The sequence below is a fragment of the Anoplopoma fimbria genome, chromosome 19 (assembly GCF_027596085.1).
Source record: "Anoplopoma fimbria isolate UVic2021 breed Golden Eagle Sablefish chromosome 19, Afim_UVic_2022, whole genome shotgun sequence".
Taxonomy (NCBI): domain Eukaryota; kingdom Metazoa; phylum Chordata; class Actinopteri; order Perciformes; family Anoplopomatidae; genus Anoplopoma; species Anoplopoma fimbria.
The window spans coordinates 26,727,846-26,751,423 of NC_072467.1; the positions used below are offsets into that span (position 1 = coordinate 26,727,846).

Consider the following 23,578-nt stretch of genomic DNA (forward strand, 5'->3'; position numbering starts at 1 on the left):
TTACCATTCATTTAACACTGCTGTGTTTCATTGCATCTTCTAACTTGGCTGTAGACTCTTGTGATATAAAGATTAAATGTAGTTTGTATTAAAAAAAGGAAGTGACTCGACCGTCTCGCCCTTGATCCCCGACAGGCGAATCCTGGACGCGGCGAAACGCAACAACTTGACGGGTCACTTCCTGTGGGTTGGCTCCGACAGCTGGGGCTCCAAGATCTCCCCGGTGGTCCAACAGGAGCGGGTGGCCGAGGGCGCCGTCACCATCCTCCCCAAGAGGGCGTCGGTGGACGGTGAGGCAGGAAACACGGCCGAGGAGACGCTTCCCGGACGGAGATCAGTCGTCTTCATGATGAACTTTGTTGTCTTCTGTCCGCAGCGTTCGACCGTTACTTCAAGAGCCGCTCGCTGTCCAACAACCGCAGGAACGTCTGGTTCGCTGAGTTCTGGGAGGAGAACTTCGTCTGCAAGCTGGGGATGCACGGCAAGAGACCCGGCAGCCCCAAGAAGTGTACAGGTAGGAAACACCGGGGGCCGCAGAGGTCAAAGGTCAGCGCAGAGTTCATCATCCCAGAGAGAGTTTAGTTATAAAGAAACAAACACTTCTCTTCTTCCTCCTTCTCTCTGCCTTCAACTATTCGTTCTGTCCTCTATCTCCTTATTTCTTTCTCGCTTTTCTTCTGCACCTCCTTTATTCCTGTTTTGGCTCCTTCTGTCCTTTACTACATTTTCCTTTCCTTATCTACCTCCTCCTTCCTTCCTCTATCTCCTCCTTTCCATCCTACCTCCTCCTTTCCTTCACTACCTACTCCTTCCCTTTTTCTACCTCCACCTCCCTTCCTCTACCTCCTCCTTTCCTTCACTACTTCATCCTTATTACTTCCTCCTTATCTTCCTCTACCTCCTTATTCCCTTATCTACCTCCTCCTTTCCTTCTCCTTTCCTAATTTTCGTCTTGATTTCCTATTTCCTTCCTTTATCTCCTCATTCCCTTCTCAACCTCCTCCTTTCCTTCACTACCTCCTCCTTACTACCTCCTCCTTTTCTTCACTACCTCCTCCTTACTACCTCCTCATTTTCTTCTTTAACCCCCTTCTTCCTTCCTCTACCTCCTCCCTCCTTCCTACATCTCCTCCTTTCCTTCTCCTCCTCTCCCTTTCCTTCACTACTTCCACTTTACCTTCCTCTATCTCCTCCTTCTCTTCTTTACCCCCTCATCTTCTTCTCTATCTCCTTCTTCTTTTCTCCTTCATCTCTTCCTTCCTTTCTCTACCTCCTCTATCACCTCCTTTCCTTCTCTACTTCCTCCCTCCTTTCTCTATCTCCTCCTCTCTCTCCTTCAACAATGGAAGTGTCTTTAACCTTTAAAGCCCTTTGAGGCAGATTTGTGATCTCAGGCTACAAAATAAAACGTACTCAACTAAGAAAGTTAAGTATTTACTCTCTTCCTACACACACACACACACACACACACACACACACACACACACACACACACACACACACACACACACACACACACACACACACACACACACACTCTCTTATCCTCACCCTGAAGCGTGGACCAGAATCACATCAGTGAAGTCAGATGTGTCTGTTCTCACCCTGCAGTCAAAGGCCTCAGAACCAGAGAACCATGATCGGGTTAAACCATTTGTTCCTGACTCAGCTGTTCTGAGGCTCAGAGACTCTTCAGGGCAGAAACAGGAAGTGAACACGGTTTCTTTCTGTGCTGCAGATTCAGCGTGTCCAGCTGCTAGTACAGTGTATAAATACTCTGTTATAAGTAAACCTCCTGCATCATAACAGTATTAGATGTTAGAGCAGCATGTTACAGTTGTAGCTTCTTGAGGTGGAGCCAGTTTTAAATATAAAGAAATAGCTATTATAGTCCAGTGGTTCCCAACCTAGGGGAGTTTTTTTCATGTGAAATATTAGATAATTTTCCATCTTTTTCTTTTATCTCTAAAAGATCATTTAAGCCCCTGGAAACTTGCTAACACCTCATACATATCTGAAACGTGATGAGAAGCCCCAATTAGACTCTACTTTGATAATAAAGGTCACAAGCCAAAACGTTGAATGGTTTAATCTTTAATTAATTGTATTAATTTTATACTCATCTTTTTTGTGTTAAATCTTTATCTGGAAGGTAACGAGCTGCCATAGCTGTCATAACTCTAGTGAAGTAGAAGTAGAAAGAAGCATTCAATGGAAGTATTGACATTTTTACTTCAGTTAATGTATTTACAGGAACATTCCACCCCTCCTCAAGTTTTTACCATCTTTCGCATCATCTCTTCTTACGTCTGTTTAATAAATCAGCCCTACAAAATGTCACAGAGTGAGGCATCTCTATTTTTTTTATCCTTCTGACATGCAGAGAGCATCTATTCCAGAAGATGAAAGCTAATTAGTTTCCGCTGGCCAAACACGCCGTTACTCTCTTTATAGGTGGAGACTTTGCACTCAAACCATCATTCTGACATAATAACAGTTAATCGCTCAGCCCTATACCTCAAACCTCGATCTCTTTAATTCCATCACATAGAGATTTAGCTACACTTTTCATTTGTAAAGTCAGTTTCATCTCCTGAGATTGAATCTACCTCATGGTGTAAAGCAGTTTAGTAATATATTTCAATCAGAGATAAAGATTTCTTTGGTGCTTAGACCCAACAGGGATATTTGTAATCCAGAGGCGTTTGCCTTGAGCAGCAGCAACATAAATCCCCACCCCCCCTGGAGTCCAGACACTTGTGTTGGTGACTGATAAAATGATGAAGCTGATGAAGCTGAGAAGACCGGCCGGTGATGAGAAGACCGGCCGGTGATGGGGAGGTGGAGGGGCTCGTGTGGCAGCAACGTGAACGTACAAAAAGGCGGAGAAACGATCATATTTTTAAAAAGCAAGATGATAGGCTGACAATGTAGCTGTGCTGCTGTGCTATTATCGGATAGAAGAGACCAGCTGATCAGAACCGCTGATGGTATGATGGATGGCCCGTAAAAATGACTGCAAGGAAACTATGTTGAGCATGCATGTATGAGAAATAAACAGGCCTAAGCGTGGACAAGTGAACTGCCAACTGGTACGCCGACCGAAAGCAAGGCATTGTCACCGACCTCCTGTTCTTAAGAGTGAAGCCAATGATGAAGTATCTTAAAGCTGCATTCTCTCCACTGTCCATCAGGGGGCGACTCCTCTGGTTGTATAGAAGTCTATGAGAAAATGACTCTACTTCTCTCTTGATTTATTCCCTCAGTAAACATTGTAAACATGAGTTTATGGTCTCAATCTCTAGTTTCAAGTCTTCTTCAATACAGCATGATGTTCATTTAGTAAATGATGCTCCATTTAGAGTCAAACAGACCATAAAGCAGGGGATGCTTTAGGGCGGGGCTACACAGTGATTGACAGGTCGACACCAGAGACGTATACGTCATCTCTACATCACTCCTTCTCAATCCAAATATGGTAACAGTCTACATAATCAATGGGTGTTGGACCGACGTTCTGGTGGCTGCAAATCCCTGCCGCCAGGTGCAAAAACATCTGGTGGAAAGACTGAAACCAGAAGAGTTGAGGCTGTTTTATCAGCAGATTATAACGCCCACCGTTGTGGAAGGACGTTTGATGATGTGTTAAAAGTCTGATTTCACCAGGACGATTATCAAGTTGAACCACGTTGATGAAAACAGCCCGATAGAACAGAAAGTATATGAATAAGTCATCATCTTGATTCACCTTCGTTGTCAACCAAAAACAATCAGAGGGATTACATTTTTCTGCGGGATGATGTAAATGAAAAGCTGGGAGACCCTCGACATGTTATTCAGGGTTAACAGGGTCTGTTCGGGTCTCTTCGGGCCACTCCAACGCTCAACCTCGACTTCATTTATATTCATGAGATGGATTTAAGACCGGGTCTGAATACCAATTAACATGCTGGATAATCATTTTTGGGCGCCCAAGCTCTCGACCCGGCAACACGGAGCGTCTCTGACATCTTCTGTCGGTAATTAATCCAAAATGCACTTGATCCCGGCGAGTGTAACAATGAATATGAAGAAGTGTTTGTCATCCCCAGAAGATACAAGAGGTTACTTCTGAGAGTCAGAGGAGAGCTGTGAGATGAACTGCAATCATCTTGCAGTTCTTTCTTAGCTTGAACCTTCTGACTGAGAGCTCTGGATTCATCTGGGTGGATTTAAAAGTTACTTAAAGGTGCAGTGTGTTGTATTGAGTATCTTCATAGAGCGGGTCCTATTTATGGAGTCCGCCATGTTTCTACAGTAGCCCAGAACGGACAAACAATCTCGGCTGTTGAGCAACATTCATGTTTTCGTGCCGGCCACTGTAGCTCTCCCACGCACTTTGAACATGAGGGAAGTTTCAGTTGGTTGCAATCTGCAACATCACCACTAGATGCTGCCAAATCCTACACACTAGCCCTTTAAAGCCTTAGAGTAATAGTGACGTATCGTCTTTCTCACAAGCATCAAAGTGATCTAAGAACAGCAAACGAACAAGAACTTAAGAGAATTGTGCAGATATCTAAAAGTTGGATGGAATCATAGAAATTTAATTTCTTGAACTAAAAAAACTCCTTAAACTGTTTTAATATTTGTATTTCATTGGGTACAAAGTCAATCAAAAGACCAGATGAGACACAAATTCATCCAATTGACATTGTACTTCAGGTTCGTCGTTTCTGTAAGGCAGGTACATTTAAAAGTCTCCTTTTTTATCCATAATTTTAGCATCTATGGTGTTGAAACCAAAACTTTTTCTCACATCACCTTTAAAAAATGGTTTGATTTCACAATTATCCCTCTTCTTTTTAGTTTCCTTTTTTCAGAATATTATTCCCCATATTTGAATTTGTAGTTTCAAATTCAAGTAAAAAACATTTAAACATCAGAAATAGTGAATTACTTCAAAATGATAGGACACATGCAACTTTGGAGGCAAGTGAAAAGAATCTTCACGGACTGAATAATGATGAGACCTTCAGAATTATTTAAGGTGTTTTTGAGTGAATATTTCAGAAGAATTGATGCTCAACTCTGAGACTCCCATGCAATGAGACTACCTGAGGTGTATAAACTGGGGTTCCTCTACTATTCAGGCCTCGATTCAAAGCAGAAGCTGTTGAGTTTGTTCTGGATTCTTTTTGCTCTCCGATCACATCCAGCTGTCGCCTGCTGAGTCTCGTTGCTGACTGCAGAGACCCTGCAGCAGCATGTAATCCTGATTCAGGAGGACTTTCTTTTGGAGGAACACGGGGGCCACTGAGGGCCAAAATCCTTTAAAAACATGTCCGACACACAAAACGGGATTTGAAGGAAGTTGTTGGGTACAAAATAAAGCAGTGCGGATAGAATTAAAAAGAGCAGAACGACGGCGTCAGCGCTCCGAGAGAAGCTGCTCCGTCCAGGCATGCTGAACCGGCTTTGATCGGTCCGCCACTGATTGTGTTAGAGCCTCAAAATCTGAAGCAGAGTCATCTTACAAACAGACAAACAGCTGAGTCCATGTGTGTGTGTGTGTGTGTGTGTGTGTGTGTGTGTGTGTGTGTGTGTGTGTGTGTGTGTGTGTGTGTGTGTGTGTGATCTATGAAGAGCAGTGTAAGCTCAGCACTGATGGAAGAAGAACTCTGATTCCTTTACTAAAAGAAAAAGTAGAAATACCACAGTCTAAAAGTACTCCACTACAAAGAGAAAGTTATGAATTCAAAATGTTACTTAAGTAATAGTATTGTAAGCAAAATGTACAAACTAGAATATGGCGAGTATACTTCAAATTAATTGCATCATTAATGGTAAATGGACTGTACTGGTTTAGAGCTTTTCTAGTGTTCCAACCACTCAAACCACTCTTCCTCAATACAGCTTTATGTTCATTGAGTAAATTATGGTCCGTTTCTTCATAGACTTCTATACAATCAGAGGTGTTGCCCCCTGATGGAAGTACTTCCACATTGGCTTCACTTTTTAGACCTAGAGGTTTGAGTTTAATACTATAGAATTAATTGAAATTAAATTGCGTGACTACTTTTATCAAACATAAGGTTTCTATGGCAGATGAGGTTTTCTGGTCTATAAAGACAGATTTTCTTGCAGCGTAACATTTATTTGGCCCGTGACTCTATATTGTTCTGTTGTGTCACCCCTGTCCTGAAGTATCAAAAGTACTCAGTATGCATATGGCTCCTTTTTGTGTTACTCAAAAATGTTACATTATTCCTTTATTACCAAGAGGACCTATCTGTTTAAGCAACGTGGACCTGAATGAATTGTGGCCGTATCATTTCCTTTAAAGATTGGGATGTCAATGAAACATTTATGAAAACATCATTTTCATGGCAGCACTTCAACTCTGCAGCTTCAAACCCTCCAGCAGAGAAGAAGAAGAGCCGCCTCGGGACCGTCTCACGCTCAGTGCGATCCCTCCAGACGGCAGAGGGGAAGACCCGCTCCTTTATTGTAATTAATTAGGATAATTAAATATCCATGAGACACGGTGGCCCGAGGTCTAAAGGCCGGCGATCCATCCCCCCCGCGCTCAAGGATAATGTTGATGCCTTCCGTGTTTTCGCCGCCACGTTTACAGCCGCCGTCTGTAAGCCTCTCATTTCCTGCCTGATAGAGTGTCGCTTTTAAAACGCAATCCAATACTGTAATTACACCCCACCATTAGAAAATCAATGTCTTTCTTTCCTCACTCTCCTCCATCTTTAACACGTTAATGTCATAATCTCCTCCTCACAAAGACTTTCACTGTAAACATTACAGTAATTAATGCCATGAAATCTCTATAATTAACCCCTTAAATCAAGGTGTTTGGTAGCTTAATATCCCTTAATTCTTCTTCAGTCATTTCGAAAAAACTAAACCACCTAAAAACACCTGAATTTGTAAAAAAACCATTAATTAGCTCATTTTGTAGATTCTAAGGGGAACATGACTTAGTTTGCACATCAAAATATTGTAGCAATCAATTACGGTTTAGATTTCAGTTTACATTAAAGCTGCTGTTGTATTTAGAGCTGCAAAATAATGATATTCTATGCAAATCAGTCTGAAAACCTTTTCACAGTGGAGCTTCTCTTCCTGTCTGAAGGTCAAGAACCTCTGTCCTCGATCCCTGCAGCCTCCAGCCGTCCGTCAGCCTTGCATTGATTTTGATCTATAATTAGTGTTCTGTTTGTTTGTGTGCGAGCAGCAGCAGCAGCAGCCGGCGATAGAGAGGCTTGTTTGCATAATGGAGACACGTTTGTCGTTTGAGCACCTGATCCAGGTGTTTGAGATCTCAAAGACGGCGTCTCGTTCTCGGTTGATCGGCTGGCGCGATGAAGCAAAAACATTGAAAGGTTATTTATTCTCATATCCAGCCTTCGGGGATGATTGTTTCACATCTTAGGATGGAGATTCTGCAGGTTCACGTTCAGAGCAAAATATCTTCAAAACTGCTTTTGGCGACCGTCAAACCTTTCTTCTATCCAGTGGCGGCACTTTTTCAAGCCACGTGGGGGCGGAACGACCAAGTAAATAAATAAATAATAATCTGGGCTGCGAAGCGGTTTTCTATTATCTATCATATCACTGTGGGGAATTGGCGAATTGGCGCCCCCCCTGCGGCTGCAGGCGCTCCTGCTTGTGCCCCTGCTTGCTAAGAAGGTGACATCTATGTGTGAAAACGGGGAAGGGGAGGGAGGGCGGGGGAAAAGTTCACCTTGGAACAGACAAGTGGGGGGACGGGGGGATCCACTGTAGGCTATAGAGCAATACTATAATACAATAAGTGGGCGCAAGTCAGTCACACCTCGACTTTCTTGCAAAAAACGCACATTCATATACATTTTTTTCTATATCTGATATTTTTTCCACTTGTATGTTGTAACTTATACTGTGTTGTGCATAATTGTGCACATTGATTCCCTATTTAAAGTTCTATAAAAGGTTTTTTGCAATTGTGCACAGTTTGTCTTTCATTTATTTAGTAAAAAAAACAAAAAAACAAAAAACGCGGGGGGGCGGACTCGGAGGGGTCTCGCCCGGGGTGTAATTCCATGTAGAACCGCCACTGCTTCTATCACCAAAGCAGGACATAAACTACACTTAAAAAGGTGCTCAGAAATTAAACTGGTTTGATTTCCTTTGCTTTGGGCCACTCAGACATCCCATCAGATTGTTTTTGAGTTGAGTTGAAGACAGATATATGGGGGAGAAAAACAGTTAATTCGGTTCCAATAGTTTTATGTCCTCAGCCTTTTTCTAAAGTCAAAAATGTCAAATATTGACCGTGCAATATGAAAAAAGTAGTATTAGGGGATTTTTTTCTCCGTTTTTCTTTGTCCTACTTGTATTTGGGGGATACTCGAATTCTAAGTTTTGAAACTTCAATGTTTTGAAGGATGTAAACAGGAAGTATAACGTTGCAATGGAGTCATTGAGTGATGATATTGACTGCAACTTGAGCCCCAACCTTTTTTTTTCTGGCATTTTTTCTCAACATTTTTAGGAAATTTGCACCCTTAAAAGTATGACAAATTAGCTTTTTTTTCTCAGACAACTATCGCTGGATACTTTGATGCTGAAGAAAACTTAAAAACTTGAAGATTAAGGCAAGTTCTGGATTCATAAGGAACATCTTTTTTCTCTTAGCAAATATAGACACACTTATTTGCAATCTAAGAGTCTGATAATGATATCCTCAGGAAGTGTAGGTCATGCTGAATCAATATGCCTACCGTGTCTTTGTGGTCAGATTTGACTGAGTTATGACTCTAAGCAGGGATGTGATTTTTGACACATATTGCATTAATCCGACTCAGTGGTTTAACAAACAATCTGGTGTATTTGTGAAGACTTTAGTCCAAGCAGCGGTTGAAGTACACAAATATTTTACATGAGTAAAAATACCAATACAGTGCTTCAATACTTAAAAAAATGTAAAAGTTACAATCTGAGCATTAACAACACAAACAACACTGCATTCTGGGTCGGTGTTGTTTCAGGTTTTGTGGGAATTGTGTTGTTCTTACTTTGTTGGACTTCCTAAAGAAATGATTTTGGCACAGTAAAAGATCCATATATGATTTCCTGTAGCGTCACCCGAAATACTTTAGTGATAAAGGCTCTAATCATAACAAAAAAATCATCAGGATGTTGTTTCTTTGTGGAGTTTCGTTCAATTGCCTTCAATTCCTTTTTGCAGCAGCGATGGAGTTGTGGAGGATCTAGAGTATCTTTTACTCAGTTCTTCTGCCCGGAGACTCCAGGAACCCAGTTTCACTGGAGAACATGCATATTTGATTCTATTCTCCTGCTCCGTTGAGCAATATGTTTGCTGTGTTAAGAGCTTCATTGTTTTCTCACCTTTTTATAACAGTGTTCCTTTCCCTGTTTTGCAGATTCCCTTGAGTGGATATAAAAGCCAGATTTGCATTTGAGGGCATCTTTGTGCTTTCTTGTGTATGTTTTATTATTTTTCCTCTTACTTTTGTGCTGCAGTTTGTTTGGTTAGAGAACCCAGCAGATGAAAAAATGATGTCGACAGAAGCCGGGAGTCTTTGTTTCTTCTGTGAAAGCAGCAATGATCTCTGGGGGAGGAAAGCGTCTTCCATATCAGAGATCGAGCAGATGTTTAGGGTTTCGGAAGCACTAAGGAACGTTTTGCAAAGTGTGTTTGTTTTTGTCATCACTTTGAAAAAGGAGAACGTGGCTGTGGTTTTATTTTTGCTTCTAAGTGATAACTTTAGTATGAATGTCTCAGATGTGGAGCTGCTGGTTTTTTAAATCAAACTGATTTGACCTACAAGCCTGTAAATCTAGACGTCACAATCATGAGATTTGACCAGTCATCTGTCACATGTGGACACCTACATTACATTACATTACATTACAGTCATTTAGCAGACGCTTTTATCCAAAGCGACTTACAGGAAGTGTATTCAACATACTTCTTAAACCTACAGTCTTAGTCTTTTCAAAATAAAATAAACTTCCGTCTTCACAGGAAACAATTTAGTGAGGTTTAGGGAAAGGATGTTGTTTGGAATGAAATAACTATGGACGTGTCTTTAATGACGTTTCTTTAATGGTTTCATTTTCTCCATGCAACGTGCTGTTTGTTCCTTTTCATGCAAGTCACTTTCTAAACGTAAAGATCAGCAGAGATCAATGTTTTTTTATCAAGTAGAAAATAGTCTTCATGGACACAAGATGATTTCATGATGAGCAGCTCTCAGCTTGTCTGAATCAGTGTTGTGAGGAAACGTCTTTATTAATATGACACATACTTAACGTTACTGATAAACAACCGAACCCAAAGCAAAATAAATCTATTAATGTAAATATATTCAGGCGCGTGGGACGCCGGTTTACCCCTGAACTCATCCCATCGCTGGTAACCTCTGTAATTAGTTTGCTGTTTATCTAATTTACAAATCTAATTGAAACAGACGGATGCCTGTGAGAGAGAAAGAGAGAGACGTGAAAACAGAAAACACGTCGAAGGAATTGCATTTACCCTGTAAGTGATGTGTAATTGAAATGCCAGCAGCCATGATGAAGCTGTCTGTCTTACCTCAGTGTTATTGTTTCTCAATCATCATCATCATCATCATCATTGGCAACGACATTCAAGTCGCCACATGGCCAAACATGCTGCTCGCTTTCCCTCAGAAAGCATCCTCATTAATGAAGCGCCTGAGGTTGGTGGATAATTCATAAGGTTTAAGTAAGTAACGACTTCAGAGTGAGAAGCTGTTACATAACTAGTATTTAGTGCAGCTGTAGCTGGTTTCTGAGACGTCTCGTCCTGCATTCAATGTTACTCAATCAACAACAGTTTGTTTCAGTGCATAAATCTCCATAACTGTAAACCACTTTTCCACGAAAAAGAGAGGACAAACTCTTTTGAGTCTAATGATTTCCTCTAGCGCAACAGGACTTGACCTAGAACTTATCTTTCTAGACTTGTTGGCCTTGACTTGTGACTTATTGTTCTTGCCTTGGATCTTATAAGTCTTGACGTAGGAGTTATTGTACTTGACTTACGACTCGTTGGTCTTGGCTTAGGACTAATTGCTATTGACTCAGGACTTGTTATTCTTGACTTGGACTTGTTATTCTTGACTTGCCACTTGTTGGTCTTGACATAGGACTCGTCATACATGAATTAGGACTTGTTGGTCTTGACTTGGATCTTCTTGGTCTTGACTTAAGACTCGTTGTTTTGACAAAGGTCCTGTTGGTCTTGACGTGGGACTTGTTAGACCTGACTTAGATCTTGGAAGACATGTTGGTCTTGATTTGGAACTTTTCTCTTTGCTTACTAGTCTTGACTTCACTTAGGACTTACCTGTCTTGACTTGTTGGTCTTTACTTAGGACTCGTTATACTTGACTTGGGACTTGTTGGTCTTGACTTGGATCTTGTTAGTCTTTACTTGGGACTTGTTGGTCTTGATTTGGATCTTGTTAGTCTTTACTTGGGACTTGTTGGTCTTGATTTGGATCTTGTTGTTCTTAGTACATGTTGATCTTGACATAGGACTTATAGTTTCGACTTGGAACGTGTTTGTCTTCACTGAAATCTTGTTGGTCTTGACTTAGGACTAGTTGTACTTGACTGAAATGCTAGTTAAATGAATCCATGCTGTAAACAAGTCAGATTTGATTGATCTAAAATAAAGATGCGCAGAACACCTCTGTTCTCCAGCTTCTCCCACATAATTCCTTGAAAACCTTTCCGAGTCAGAGTCGGACTGGGAGACACAGAGCTTCTTGTAAATTCAAAACGCTGCATTCAGGCACCATTAGTATTTCCAGGATCAAACATGTGTATTCTTTAAATATTGAAGAGGCTCATCATCTGCAGGGAGCAGCGATCATCCGCATCGTGGCCGTACATCTCCTCTCTGGCTCGGCTGGTTGACATCCTCGGCTCTCCGCTCGCCGTTCGAGGCTCATTTATTAGCGCCGTACAGACGTGCAATCAGTCTTTACTGCCGGAGCAAATGTCTCCCATCGGACAGATCCCCCGCCGCCCTTCTGCTATTAAAATTAAATTGGATTTCATTTTCTAAGCTCCTATTAATTCAGAGAAGTCTAGTCTGTTGATGGAGGGTCCAGTCCAGCGGTTGGTTTCCTCCTCTCCCACATCCTTCTTTGCTTTCCGGCCGGCGGCGTGATCGCAGAGCGCCGCCGCTCTAATAACGCTAATTAGTCAGTGAACATTTTTGGAAGGACTTTACAGAGTTCTCAAATAAAAGATGACGACGTCCTCTCCACTCTGTTATTCAATCACGGCTAATGAGATGGAGCCAAATGTATTTTTTTATGTTAATGGCTAAGTTATAGGAAACTCGTCTGATTTCACCTTCACATCATCTTTTTGTGAGTTACTTTCTGCCTGGAGTCAAGGACGAACCCAGAAACCTTTGATTAAAAAAAAAAAGTAAAGAGCTCAGACAGAATTTAGTTAAGTTTGTTAACTTGCCTCGCTGTTTCTTTCTGCCTTTACCTTCTTAATGTTTGATGTTTTGTGTCATATTTGTGCCTCATTAGAAGCAGAGCCCAACGATGATGATTAACGAGTCTGTCAATCACTTTAATCTCAACAAATATTGTCATGAGGAGTCCCAAGAGGAGTAATCTTACAGAAGCATAATATATGGAAGCTCACTGAATTCAACGAGGGGAAATAAACAGTAATTAAAAAATCAACATTTCAACATAAAAACAAAATCTGTACAAATGCGTAGCAAAGTACTTGTTGTGTTTAAAAAGCAGATAAAAAAGCCTCATATATCTCACAAAATAACTAAACATGATTTCTTTTTTTTTTAGCACATCACTGATGACACCACGAATGTGTAGACTACAAATGAGTTTCTAGGAATGATTTGTTAGGTTGAAGGATGATGGAGGGTCAAGAGGGGATTATTGATGGATGGAGGTACCTGAAGGTGTCCTGATGAGGAATCCAGGCAGTGAGACCCAGGGTGGAGGATAACACACGATGATGATGATGATGATGATGATGATGATGATGATGATGATGTGAAGATGAGGTTTTGGTTGGAGGAAATTAAGAACTTAAACAAACAGGAAAGGGACAGCGCTAAAGATACCTATAAGACAATTAGATGAGTATCGTATTGACGTTACAGGTGTCTCTCTATCATATCACATGATCTTCATCAGTCACTGAGCTGTCATTGGATTGACAAATGAAAACATTCTTTCAAAGCACTTCTCATTCATTACATTTGAGACTAAAACATTAATCTTGACGTTGGAAACAGCTCAAAACACGAAGAGCCGTTCCAGAGCTTGCCATTGTATCTCAAGACAATCCTTTGTGTGTTTTTTATCGTGTTTGAGCATTTGGTCGATCGATCAGCTGACACCTCTCCATCTCTGTTCCAGGGTTGGAGAAGGTCGGCCGTGACTCCACCTACGAGCAGGAGGGGAAGGTCCAGTTTGTGATGGACGCCGTGTACGCCATGGCCCACGCTCTGCACCACATGCACCGCGAGCTCTGCGCCGGATACCCGGGCCTCTGCCCACGCATGGCCAACATCGACGGCAAGGAGCTGCTGGCCCACATCCGCGCCGTCGGCTTCAACGGTAGGAGCTGCATCATTATTCATTCATCATGTGTCGTGTTTTTCAACTCATTAACATTTCTTTTATTGGGACCGTTGGGCCAGAGGGCTTCTCCAATGTTAGAAATTAAATGAAAACAGACCTCTTATTGTACAATTTCCTCCCAAATGTATTTTTCTATCACATTCAGGTTCACACTTTTATTTCAAGTTTCTACAAGAACATAATTACTATTTCAAGTTTCATACTGTCTGAATAAAACCTATTCCTCCTCTGTATTTAACACTTTGTCCCGAAAAAGCCCAGTCTGCTCTGATGGCTTGTGAGAAAAATATGGCTACTACAAGGAACTTAGATTTTGTGTTGATTTTGGCGGTCCCTGTGGACGAAAGTGGTAGTGTTTCTGAGCACCAGAGTCCCTGGGCTGGTCTCTGCTGGATCAGGGTCTGTCCACAGTGGACTGGTCTTTGTTGGAGGCCCCACGGGAGTCTGAGCTGAAGGAGTTTCTGGTGGACCTGCATGATTTCATCTGATTTTGTGTGGTGTCACCGATGAAAAGCATTAAGAATAACTATTTAGATACAGACAATCTTCCTCACAGTAACTTTAAGTAGGCATTCTGAAAACTTCACCACTTATAGGTCAGGTGTAAAGATGAAAATGCATCAAGAATGTTGTATATTTACACAAACAAACAACAAGCAAGAACCACCTAAGTTCATGCCGAGCAGCTCAGTGTTTGTACCAGGCAGCTTCGAGTGTTGAATGAAACACATTCAGATGTTGGTAGAGTTCTAATAGCAGGTCTGTGTAACTTGTGAAAGAGCCATTTGGTGTGCTGTGAGTTTGAACTATCACCGCCTCCACAGTCGACACCTCAAACAAGTTCTCCGCGTCTCAACACCTTTCTGACAAATATTTGTCAGAAATTCCAAGATTGCAGACGTTTTAATCAACCAGGAGCAAGTTTCTCTGATGGAACAGTTTGACGCTGAAGCACAAGGTTTTTGAAAAACGACGGGCAAAAAAAGGTGAGCAAACGCATGAAATGACGTGAGAAAACATTATTAGTTGTCCCGACCTTCGTCAGGAGAACTTCCCTCCTTCTGTTATCTATCTCCTTCATTCCTTCGCCATCTTTCTTCCTCATCATCGCGGCTCACCTCCTGGCATGCGAAGGCTTTCGTCAGCAGGAAGTGCGAATGCTGACGCCCTCATCAGGGAATCCTACCGCTCGTTATTAAACACCAAATATGGTCGGCAGGTTTTTATATCCTCCTGTTTTTTTCTTTTTTTCTCCTAGATTCATTATTCTCTGCTCAGTGGGAGCTGCTGCAGTCTGATGATTCGTCTGCTTTCACACAACTTTAATAATCACAAATTGTCAATTACCTGCTGTAGTTCAATGAACAAGCAAGGCTTTTTTTTGTGGGTCCAACAAACGGCAATCTTTCATCCAGGAGACCGATTTTTGCATACTTCAGTTATTTCAACCCAAACTCTATCTTTTCTTAAACCCAACTATGGTGTTTCCTGTGAACATAGAAGTTTATTTTGAAAAGACTTCATTCATGTTACGAGTCAGGCTGGTCCCATCAAACATTTGTAGCATTACCTAGGTAAAAATGATGCCCCGTAATTCCTAGATATCCCACCAAACGTTTTGTATGTTATCCACGTAACCATGAACGAGGACATATAAAGACCACACAATTACAGATTTGGCCACCGGGTGGATGTCCAACAAGAGACCGCTGTTTATTCCCCATTTGAAACAAGAAGTCAATGTTGGGGTTTTTGTCACATGACTTGCATACTTCATTAATTGCACTTCTGTTGATATTTTAACCCAAATGACGATCTTTTACTAAACCTAACTAAGTATTTCACCATCTTTAACTAAACCTAACTAAGTATTTCACCATCTTTAACTAAACCTAACTAAATATTTCACCATCTTTACTAAAACTAACTAAGTATTTATATTTACAAAACAGGAATAAGATTTATTTTTACAATCAATTCTGAAAATGATGATTTACAAGGTAGTACAAAATGTAAACCATACTTTGGTGTTTCATCTTAGTCGTTTTTTTGCTTAAACCTAACACAGTTTCCTATAAAAATCCAAAGTTTATTTTGAATGAGACTAACAAGCAAAAACTGAAACGAGCTACTGGACTTTTGTAGGAAAATGCATGTAAAATGAGGAATAACTTTGAAACGATACGTTGTACTTATTGGAAGCTCAAATAAAAAGTATAATTCATGATGTATTTGCTTTCCTTCCTCCTGCCAGTGTCTCTGTATAAACATGTGATGAACCTTCCCTCTCTGGTTGAATTAAGGCCGTCTGCAGGTTTTTAAAAGCTTTGACGGAGCCCATTTTCCCACTCTGGCTTCTGAACGATGGCATTTATTCGCCAAGGACGCCATTCTTTTCACAACTGAGAATTTCTCTCATTTAAAGTGATAAAGAAAAGAAAACAACACACCTTCCAGACACGGTTGTCAGTTTTTTCACTGAAGATGAATGTGACATTTTCTTTTCTTTTTCAAGGTGAGCGTGTTCGTTAATCTTCCCAGAGAGCATTTAATTACACAACACGATCACATAATGTCACCCTCGACTCGCTCTCAAAAGAAGATAAAGTCAGCGAATAATTCATAACAAATGAAAACAAAAGACACTTCAAGAAATATAAAAAAAAGTGAAATAATCCCCAGTCAAAGGAAGTCCAGCAGCTGGGATTCAAACTGCAACAAACCTTTTCAACTGTTCTCTACCTTCTTCTAATTTGTTTCAGTTTTATTATATATTCAGCACATTCTGTTCACTTCCAGAGAAAGATTCATTGCAACAAAAATGTCTCAGAGCTTTTAAATGTTGTTTAATGTACATTTCCTCATCAGTCATGTCACCACATTCAAATCCTACAACTATATGCTTCTACTTTCCTGTTTTTTCTAACACTGTTAACACTTCCTGTAGATCTTCCATATTAAAAGCCTTCCAGGAAAGTAAAGGATTACGCCCTAAGAAGTGCTGAAGGCTTTTAATGTGAAACATCTATGCAGGAAGTTTTATTGGCAATAGACCACCGACACCTCTCTGTGCATTGTATCTTGATGCCTTCAAGTTAACAACAAATAAATTCATTAAGGAATTTGCTTTGTATCACGATTTAAACTTGTAAAAAATAGTTTTTAGCTCTATGGCTTTATTGATTAGTCAGTCCAACACTATGGTCCAAACTGAAATATGGCAACAACTTTTTGATGGATTTGTCATGAAATGTTTTACAGATATTCGTGGTACACAGAGGATGAATCCTGCTGATTTTGTGACTTTTAATTATCATGTGAAATATCTCCACTGAATGGGCAGGCGCAAGATTCCGTGCACGTATTTCAATATTGCACAGATGCATCCGGATTTCTTTGGTGATCCATTTTCCTGTCTGGAAGTTGTCCGTGTTTTTTTCTCAGAACTTTAGAGTAGACTCCACTCAGCTCCCTTTTGGTACCAGGTTCATTTCTAGATTTCGTTTCCCACTGGGGATAGCAATCGTCAATGTAGGCAGGATTCTTAGCTGGTTGTCATAGTAACGCTGATTGAAAATGCTGTGACAGCGTCTTAAATGTGACACTCTCTGGATCCTTTCATCATCAACCAAACAGAGGAATGTCTGCCCATCACCAATGACCCAGACATATCTTTAGTCTTGGGGGGAAAATAGGTAATAATGAAGGATCTGATGAAAGGATAGATTCAGTGTGTTCGGGTCTGTTTTAAATGCTACTCCTCAGATGTAGCGTTGCACTTCTTTAATATTATCAAACTCATAATGGACAGTTTAAAAGGGAAAAAAAAAGGATTAAATATGATGCATCAGAGGCATTTTTTGCCCTTGTCAAAACCTGCCACCTATATTACCCGCAATGCACAATCAGGTCAACCTGTGAAGGGTAGTTGGTGATGATCCACCTGTCTACACTGTTGTGATTGGTGCAGGTGGAGGAGACATGTCAGCTGATGACCCTTTGATTTGTCGCTCTGAAGCTCCCCGTGTGTCCTGCTGCGATCTTTGACCACCAATGTGCCCCAGTAAACTACTGGTGGATTGTGGGTAAAAGCTGGCCTCGTGCCTGGCGTCCCTCGGCGCAGAGTGACCAGCTGAGCGTTGGACTGCAGCAGACAATCACTGATGCTTTTTTTTTTTTTACTGCAGAGCTACATTTAAAAGAATAGTTCACCATTTTAGGAAGTAAAAGTTAAAGTAGTAGAATTAAGTCATGTGTTAAAAAGTCTTACTTATGTAAAAGTACATTATTATTATTAGCAGAAGCGCTGGAGTTAAAAGTACTATAGTTACCTCTGAGATGTAGAGAAGGAGAATTATAAAGAAGCATAAATGGATAAACTCAAGTAAAGTACCTTCAGTTTATACTTTGTCGATGTAGTCGTTGATTGGCAGAAATTACTATTTTGATTATCGCTGAATAGTTTCAAGGCACTTCTCCAACATTTAGAGCTTCTTAAATGCCAATTTTCTCCACTTTTATCTGTTTTTAATATCATTTTAAACTGATTATTTTGGAGTTTGGACTGTTGGTCAGAAAAAAACAAAACATTTGAAGACGTGACCCTGTCACTGAATGTCTGCACACATCCGTTTTGGTCATACTTCCTGTTGAAATCTTCTCTGGTAGCTTCCACTCCACCATGAATTCCTCTAAATTATAATACTTCAGATTGGAGATCATCCCCTCATCCCGTATGCCTCCTCCTCCTCCTCCTCCTCCTCCTCCTCCTCCTCCTCCTCCTCCCAGCCTCATACCTGCACACGGTGGAATTCAATTTGAATAATTTTTCTTTCTACCTGCTCAGCACAGAGAGATACAGGCAAAACGGAGAAAGAGGAGGAGATGGAGCAGATTCTGTGGCTGATGTGTGGAGCTCTCTGGGATTCATCTCTGATGGATGTGAGGAGCTGCTGGATGTTATTTCTGCAGGAGGAGGAGGAGGAGGAGGAGGAGGAGGAGGAGGAGGACATTAAACATTGAATCTGCGGTCGTTTTCACCCACAGGGCTGAAACTGTAAATCTGTGCTCGGTTAGAGTCGGGTACGTCGTGGGTTTCTTAAACATTAAACAGTTAGTCGCCTCGTTCAGTGAATTAAACGCAAACGGGGGCAGAAACAGGAAACGTGTCACCGACAGGAAGATTAGGCAGTCATCTCTCAGATTAAAGCCCAGAGGAGGAATCTTATTAAGGAGGAATTCAGGACAATAAGTGTGTGTGTGTGTGTGTGTTCTGGTTCTCATGTCTTTGTGAGGACCAGTGGAAACTTCTTGCTCTCTTGTCTCCCAGTTGTCTTCTCCGAGCTTTAGACGCATGACTTGCTTTAGTTGTGTAATCCATCACTTTGACAGAACTGATGCAGCCGCTATGTTCAAAGTTGCATCACTGTTGCTAGGAAACACTTACAGAAACTGGAGTGGAAATAGAAACAAAAATAAAACTTCACGGTGTTAAAACTGGAATTAAGTACATGATTTGTTACAATATGTTATATATGAGCATATTTGCTTGTTTAAAAAAAACACTGGCAAATTATGAGACAATTGGCCCCTCGACACGGACATGCAAAAGCTTCCTTTTATTGGAGCAAGACGCACAGATCTTATAGTTGTTTTGCATCTCTTTGCAGTTGTTTCATGTCTCTTTGTGGTTGTTTTGCCCCTTTTGGTAGTCGGTTTGCACCCTTTGTCCTTGCTTTCTGTCTAATTGTGATCATTTTTCATCTTGTTGTAGTTATTTTGTGTCTCTTTTTAGATATTATGTGCCTCTTTGTGGTTGTTTTACCCCTTTTTTAAAGTTGTTTTGCGTCTTTTTATAGTCATTATGCATCTCTTGGTAGTTGTTTTGTGTCTTTTGTAGTAATTTAGCATATTTTTGTAGTTGTTTTTAGTTGTTGTTTGTGTCTCTACGTGATTGCTTGACCCCTTTTCATAGTTTCTGCAGGTCGCTTTTTCATCTCTGTAGATGTTTTGTCGTTTTGTATTGCAGTAGTTTTAAGTTTCTTTTTAAGTCATTCTAAGTCCCTCCCTGGTTGGGGCCCCTGACACTTTCGGCCCTTGGGTCTGTGCTCGCTAGGCTAGTTCACTAATCCATCCCTGCCTCCAACCTATTTTCATTAGTCATAAATGACATTAGTTACTGACAGTTAAGCAATATCTATCTTAATTATAGCCTACATAATTATAAAGCTGTTTAAATTATGATGTACAAATCACAAAAAATACATCATTCTAGCGTAAGAAAAGATTAAAACTTACACTTGAAATGACCCATTTGCAGAGGTAGAAAAAACAACTGGAAATCATACCTCTACTGGAGCAGATCTGGGTTAAGTGCCTTGCCCAAGGGCACCTCAGTGGTGATAATGAGGGAGGAGCAAAGGTTTATTGCTGAAACATCCATTTATTAGGAACATAAACATTCCTGTCATCGGTTTCTTTGGGGAATTACTTCTGAGTTGTCATCTTCACTCTGGGTACCAAAGATCGGCTCCGTTTTTTAATTCTACAGACTTGACGCTGAGTAACGAGAGATAACGAGCCGGTCTGCCGCCTCGGAGAACATCTCCTCTGTGGAGCTCCAGGTTTCAGCTTCTGCAGCAGCACACGTGCATCACCACTGAAGCCTGGCTCAGCAGCATGTGGCTCATGTGGTTTGTGCCTGATTGAGCCTATTAAGGGCCCGAACACACACACACACACACACACACACACACACACACACACACACACACACACACACACACACACACACACACACATGCACGTGTCACGCTGCTTTTGGGGCTTTCTCCTGCATGAATCCGCAGCATGCTCGGTTGAGCCTTCACATACATCAAACGCTGACATAAATCAAACTCGAGCTGCTGCTCTTGTCTTTTTTATGCTTCACTTCTCTGAACACGGGGGCAGCGGGGTTACCCATAATGCCATGTATGAAATGCAGCGGAATTCCGGGACGAGGCGAGGGCCTCCGTGGCGACGGCGGGCCCGGGAGCTAATCGCTAACTCACCCGCGCTCTCCCCGGCCCGTGTGCTTATTTTTAGAGGAGCGTCGGGAGGCCAATCGAGACGCTTGCGCTAATGTTAGCATTAGAGCAAGCGTGGCTAAAGCCGGCCCCCGTTGTAGTGTCCTGTTTGAACACGATCTGCAGAGCGAGGGAGGGAGGAATGGGGGGGGGATGTCGGAGAGATTCCTCCTGATTCATTTGGACAGCAGATGCTTACTAAGAGGCGATAAAAGCTTGTTGTTGCCGTTTTTAACAGGGATGCAGCGTGACTGACCCTGTGGAGCTGCAGGAGGAGAAACCCTCTCCAGTCGGATCAAGGGAGGAGGGTGGAGGAAGGGGGGAGGAGATACTGTAGGTGTGTGGAGTGATGAATATGTGAAGAGCTCATCTCCCGCTAGGACTTCACTTCAAATATGCAGCGTTTTTATAAACTGCTGAACCAAGCAGGAAGAGGAAACAGCCAGAGAGAGATCAGCCGTTTGAACCTCGAGATTAAAGGAGGAGTTCAACATTTTTCGGAAATGTTTTAGTCTTGGGGGGGAAATAGGTAATAATGAAGGATCTGATGAAAGGATAGATTCAGTGTGTTCGGGTCTGTTTTAAATGCTACTCCTCAGATGTAGCGTTGCACTTCTTTAATATTATCAAACTCATAATAAACTACACTTCCTGTAAGTCGCTTTGGATAAAAGCGTCTGCTAAATGACTGTAATGTAATGTAATGTAATAATGGACAGTTTAAAAGAAAAAAAAAAAGGATTAAATATGATGCATCAGAATCACAGAGGCATTTTGTGCCCTTGTCAAAACCTGCCACCTATATCACTTCCTTTTTCTTCTGTTCTAAAGAACATATTTAGCTTTTTAAAGACCCCGTTGCTTAGAGTTTACAGGTTTATTTAAGTGTCTAGAATCTCTAGATTCAGTATGTTTCGGTTTCTCAGCCTTCATTAAATATGTATGAGGTAAACTGGTGTAAAGCCTAAGCTATTGTGCTCCAGAGCCTCAGTGTTGTTGTACTATATAGTGTATGTTTTTAATATGTCCGTTCAGCACAAAGTGATTCGTACAACCAAACCTCAGGAAATCAACCTGGTTACGAAGATTACAATGCTTTTTCACTGCGTAAAATTTGCGTTCTGTGTTTAAGTACTCATGACAAAAACAACAGTTTGAAAACATTTTTTTACATGCAAATTAGTGGTACAAACTTTTTGTTTTATTAAAATGTCGTATATTTAAATATATGCAGATCATCACATGAGGTTATGCATCTATCACGACTTTAGTGACTATGAGCTTAAAACCTCCAAACCTCCCTCTGGTTACCGTGTGTTTGCAAAGCTTTCAGGTCTCTGTGTGTTTTATTTAAGAGGTTTAATTTAATCTCTCTTCCTGAAAACCTCTAACATGATGTTAGGGTATTAGATATCACAAAATCAGCAGCCACCTACTGTGGATGTGACACATCTGAAGGGAATGGCACATAATAACATTGAGGTGTTGAATCAAGAATGATGAAAACTTTATTGGGGCTGAAATCAAACAAAACAGCTGAACGAGGCGTGAAGGAACCTGAATGAGCTGCAGTCAGAGTAAAGAGCAGAGTGAGCACGTATTATCACACGGATGAATGGACGAGCTGCAGCTCTCGCCGCCCACGCCGCCCGCCAAGGTCTCCCGGAAACAATCGATACCTGAGGACCGGTTCAATAAAACTCTGAGGCGCTCGCTTCGCTGTGTTTCTGTGCAACACACGCTTCCTGTCAGCGCGGCGAGGAAGAGGAAGAGCTGCTGCTGCTGCTGCCAACGGATCCATCGGGTCGAAAACGGGTGGATTAATGGAGCATCACGTCTCTTTCTCCTCTGACTGGATGACAAACTGCAGCTGTGAGAAAGCATGTATCGACAGGCTGGAAAAATAAAGTTCACATTTAGTCAGAACTTCCACTCAACACGTAGAAGGAGTATTTATGGTTTCAAATCTCAAGGGATTGTCGAAAAAACAAGTATTACACAGTTTTACCACAGACTGTATATTAGAAGTGGACGTAGTCTTCGTGACGTCACCCATTGGTTTGTGGACTGATGTTATGAAGCCTCAAGTTCAGGGTTTTAGCCGTGGCCATCTTGACTTTTTTGCAATCAGTGACCATATTTGGACTGTGGAGGAGTGACGTAAAGACGCAAGGTAGCCCCGCCCCTAAAGCATCCCCTGCTTTATGGTCTGTTTGACTCTAAATGGAGCATCATTTACTAAATGAACATCATGCTGTATTGAAGAAGACTTGAAACTAGAGATTGAGACCATAAACTCATGTTTACAATGTTTACTGAGGGAATAAATCAAGAGAGAAGTAGAGTCATTTTCTCATAGACTTCTATACAACCAGAGGAGTCGCCCCCTGGTGGACAGGAGAGAGAATACAGCTTTAAGACACTTCAGCATCGGCTTCACTCTTTAGAACCAGAGGTTGCCACCTTGTTAGTAGCTACAAAATCAATTTGAATGAAATCCACGTAATGGTTAACCAAGAAGTATAAAGAGCGGCAAACTCCACTTAAGAAGGAGGTCGTGGTCGGCGGGTGGTTCTAAAAACACCAACCTTTCAACCGAGTCACTTTGACCTCACAAAACATGTTTTTCGACATAACTCAAGAATGAATATGCTTAATATAACAATTGCACACATATGTCTAATAGGATAAAATGATGAAGTGAAGACATTTTGGACGGAATGTAAACTGTATCTTGACTTGGTGGAGGCAGACAATCTGCTTTTATTCTAGTTTATTCTGCAGAACCGACTGTTTGTGTCTTCGTGTGTCACCACAGAGTTATCACGATTACCTTGTTTGGAA

The 23,578-nt window shown here is 41.3% G+C and overlaps 1 protein-coding gene across 1 annotated transcript in view; it reads left to right on the forward strand.

Annotated features, from left to right (window-relative positions):
• Nucleotides 1–23,578, forward strand: part of LOC129108674 (metabotropic glutamate receptor 8-like) — a 118,892-nt gene that overhangs the window by 67,889 nt on the left and 27,425 nt on the right. The window contains exons 4-6 of the mRNA XM_054620556.1: nucleotides 136–290; nucleotides 377–514; nucleotides 13,443–13,643. Of these exons, the coding sequence (XP_054476531.1) occupies nucleotides 136–290; nucleotides 377–514; nucleotides 13,443–13,643 (494 nt within the window). The remainder of the gene's footprint in view (nucleotides 1–135; nucleotides 291–376; nucleotides 515–13,442; nucleotides 13,644–23,578) is intronic.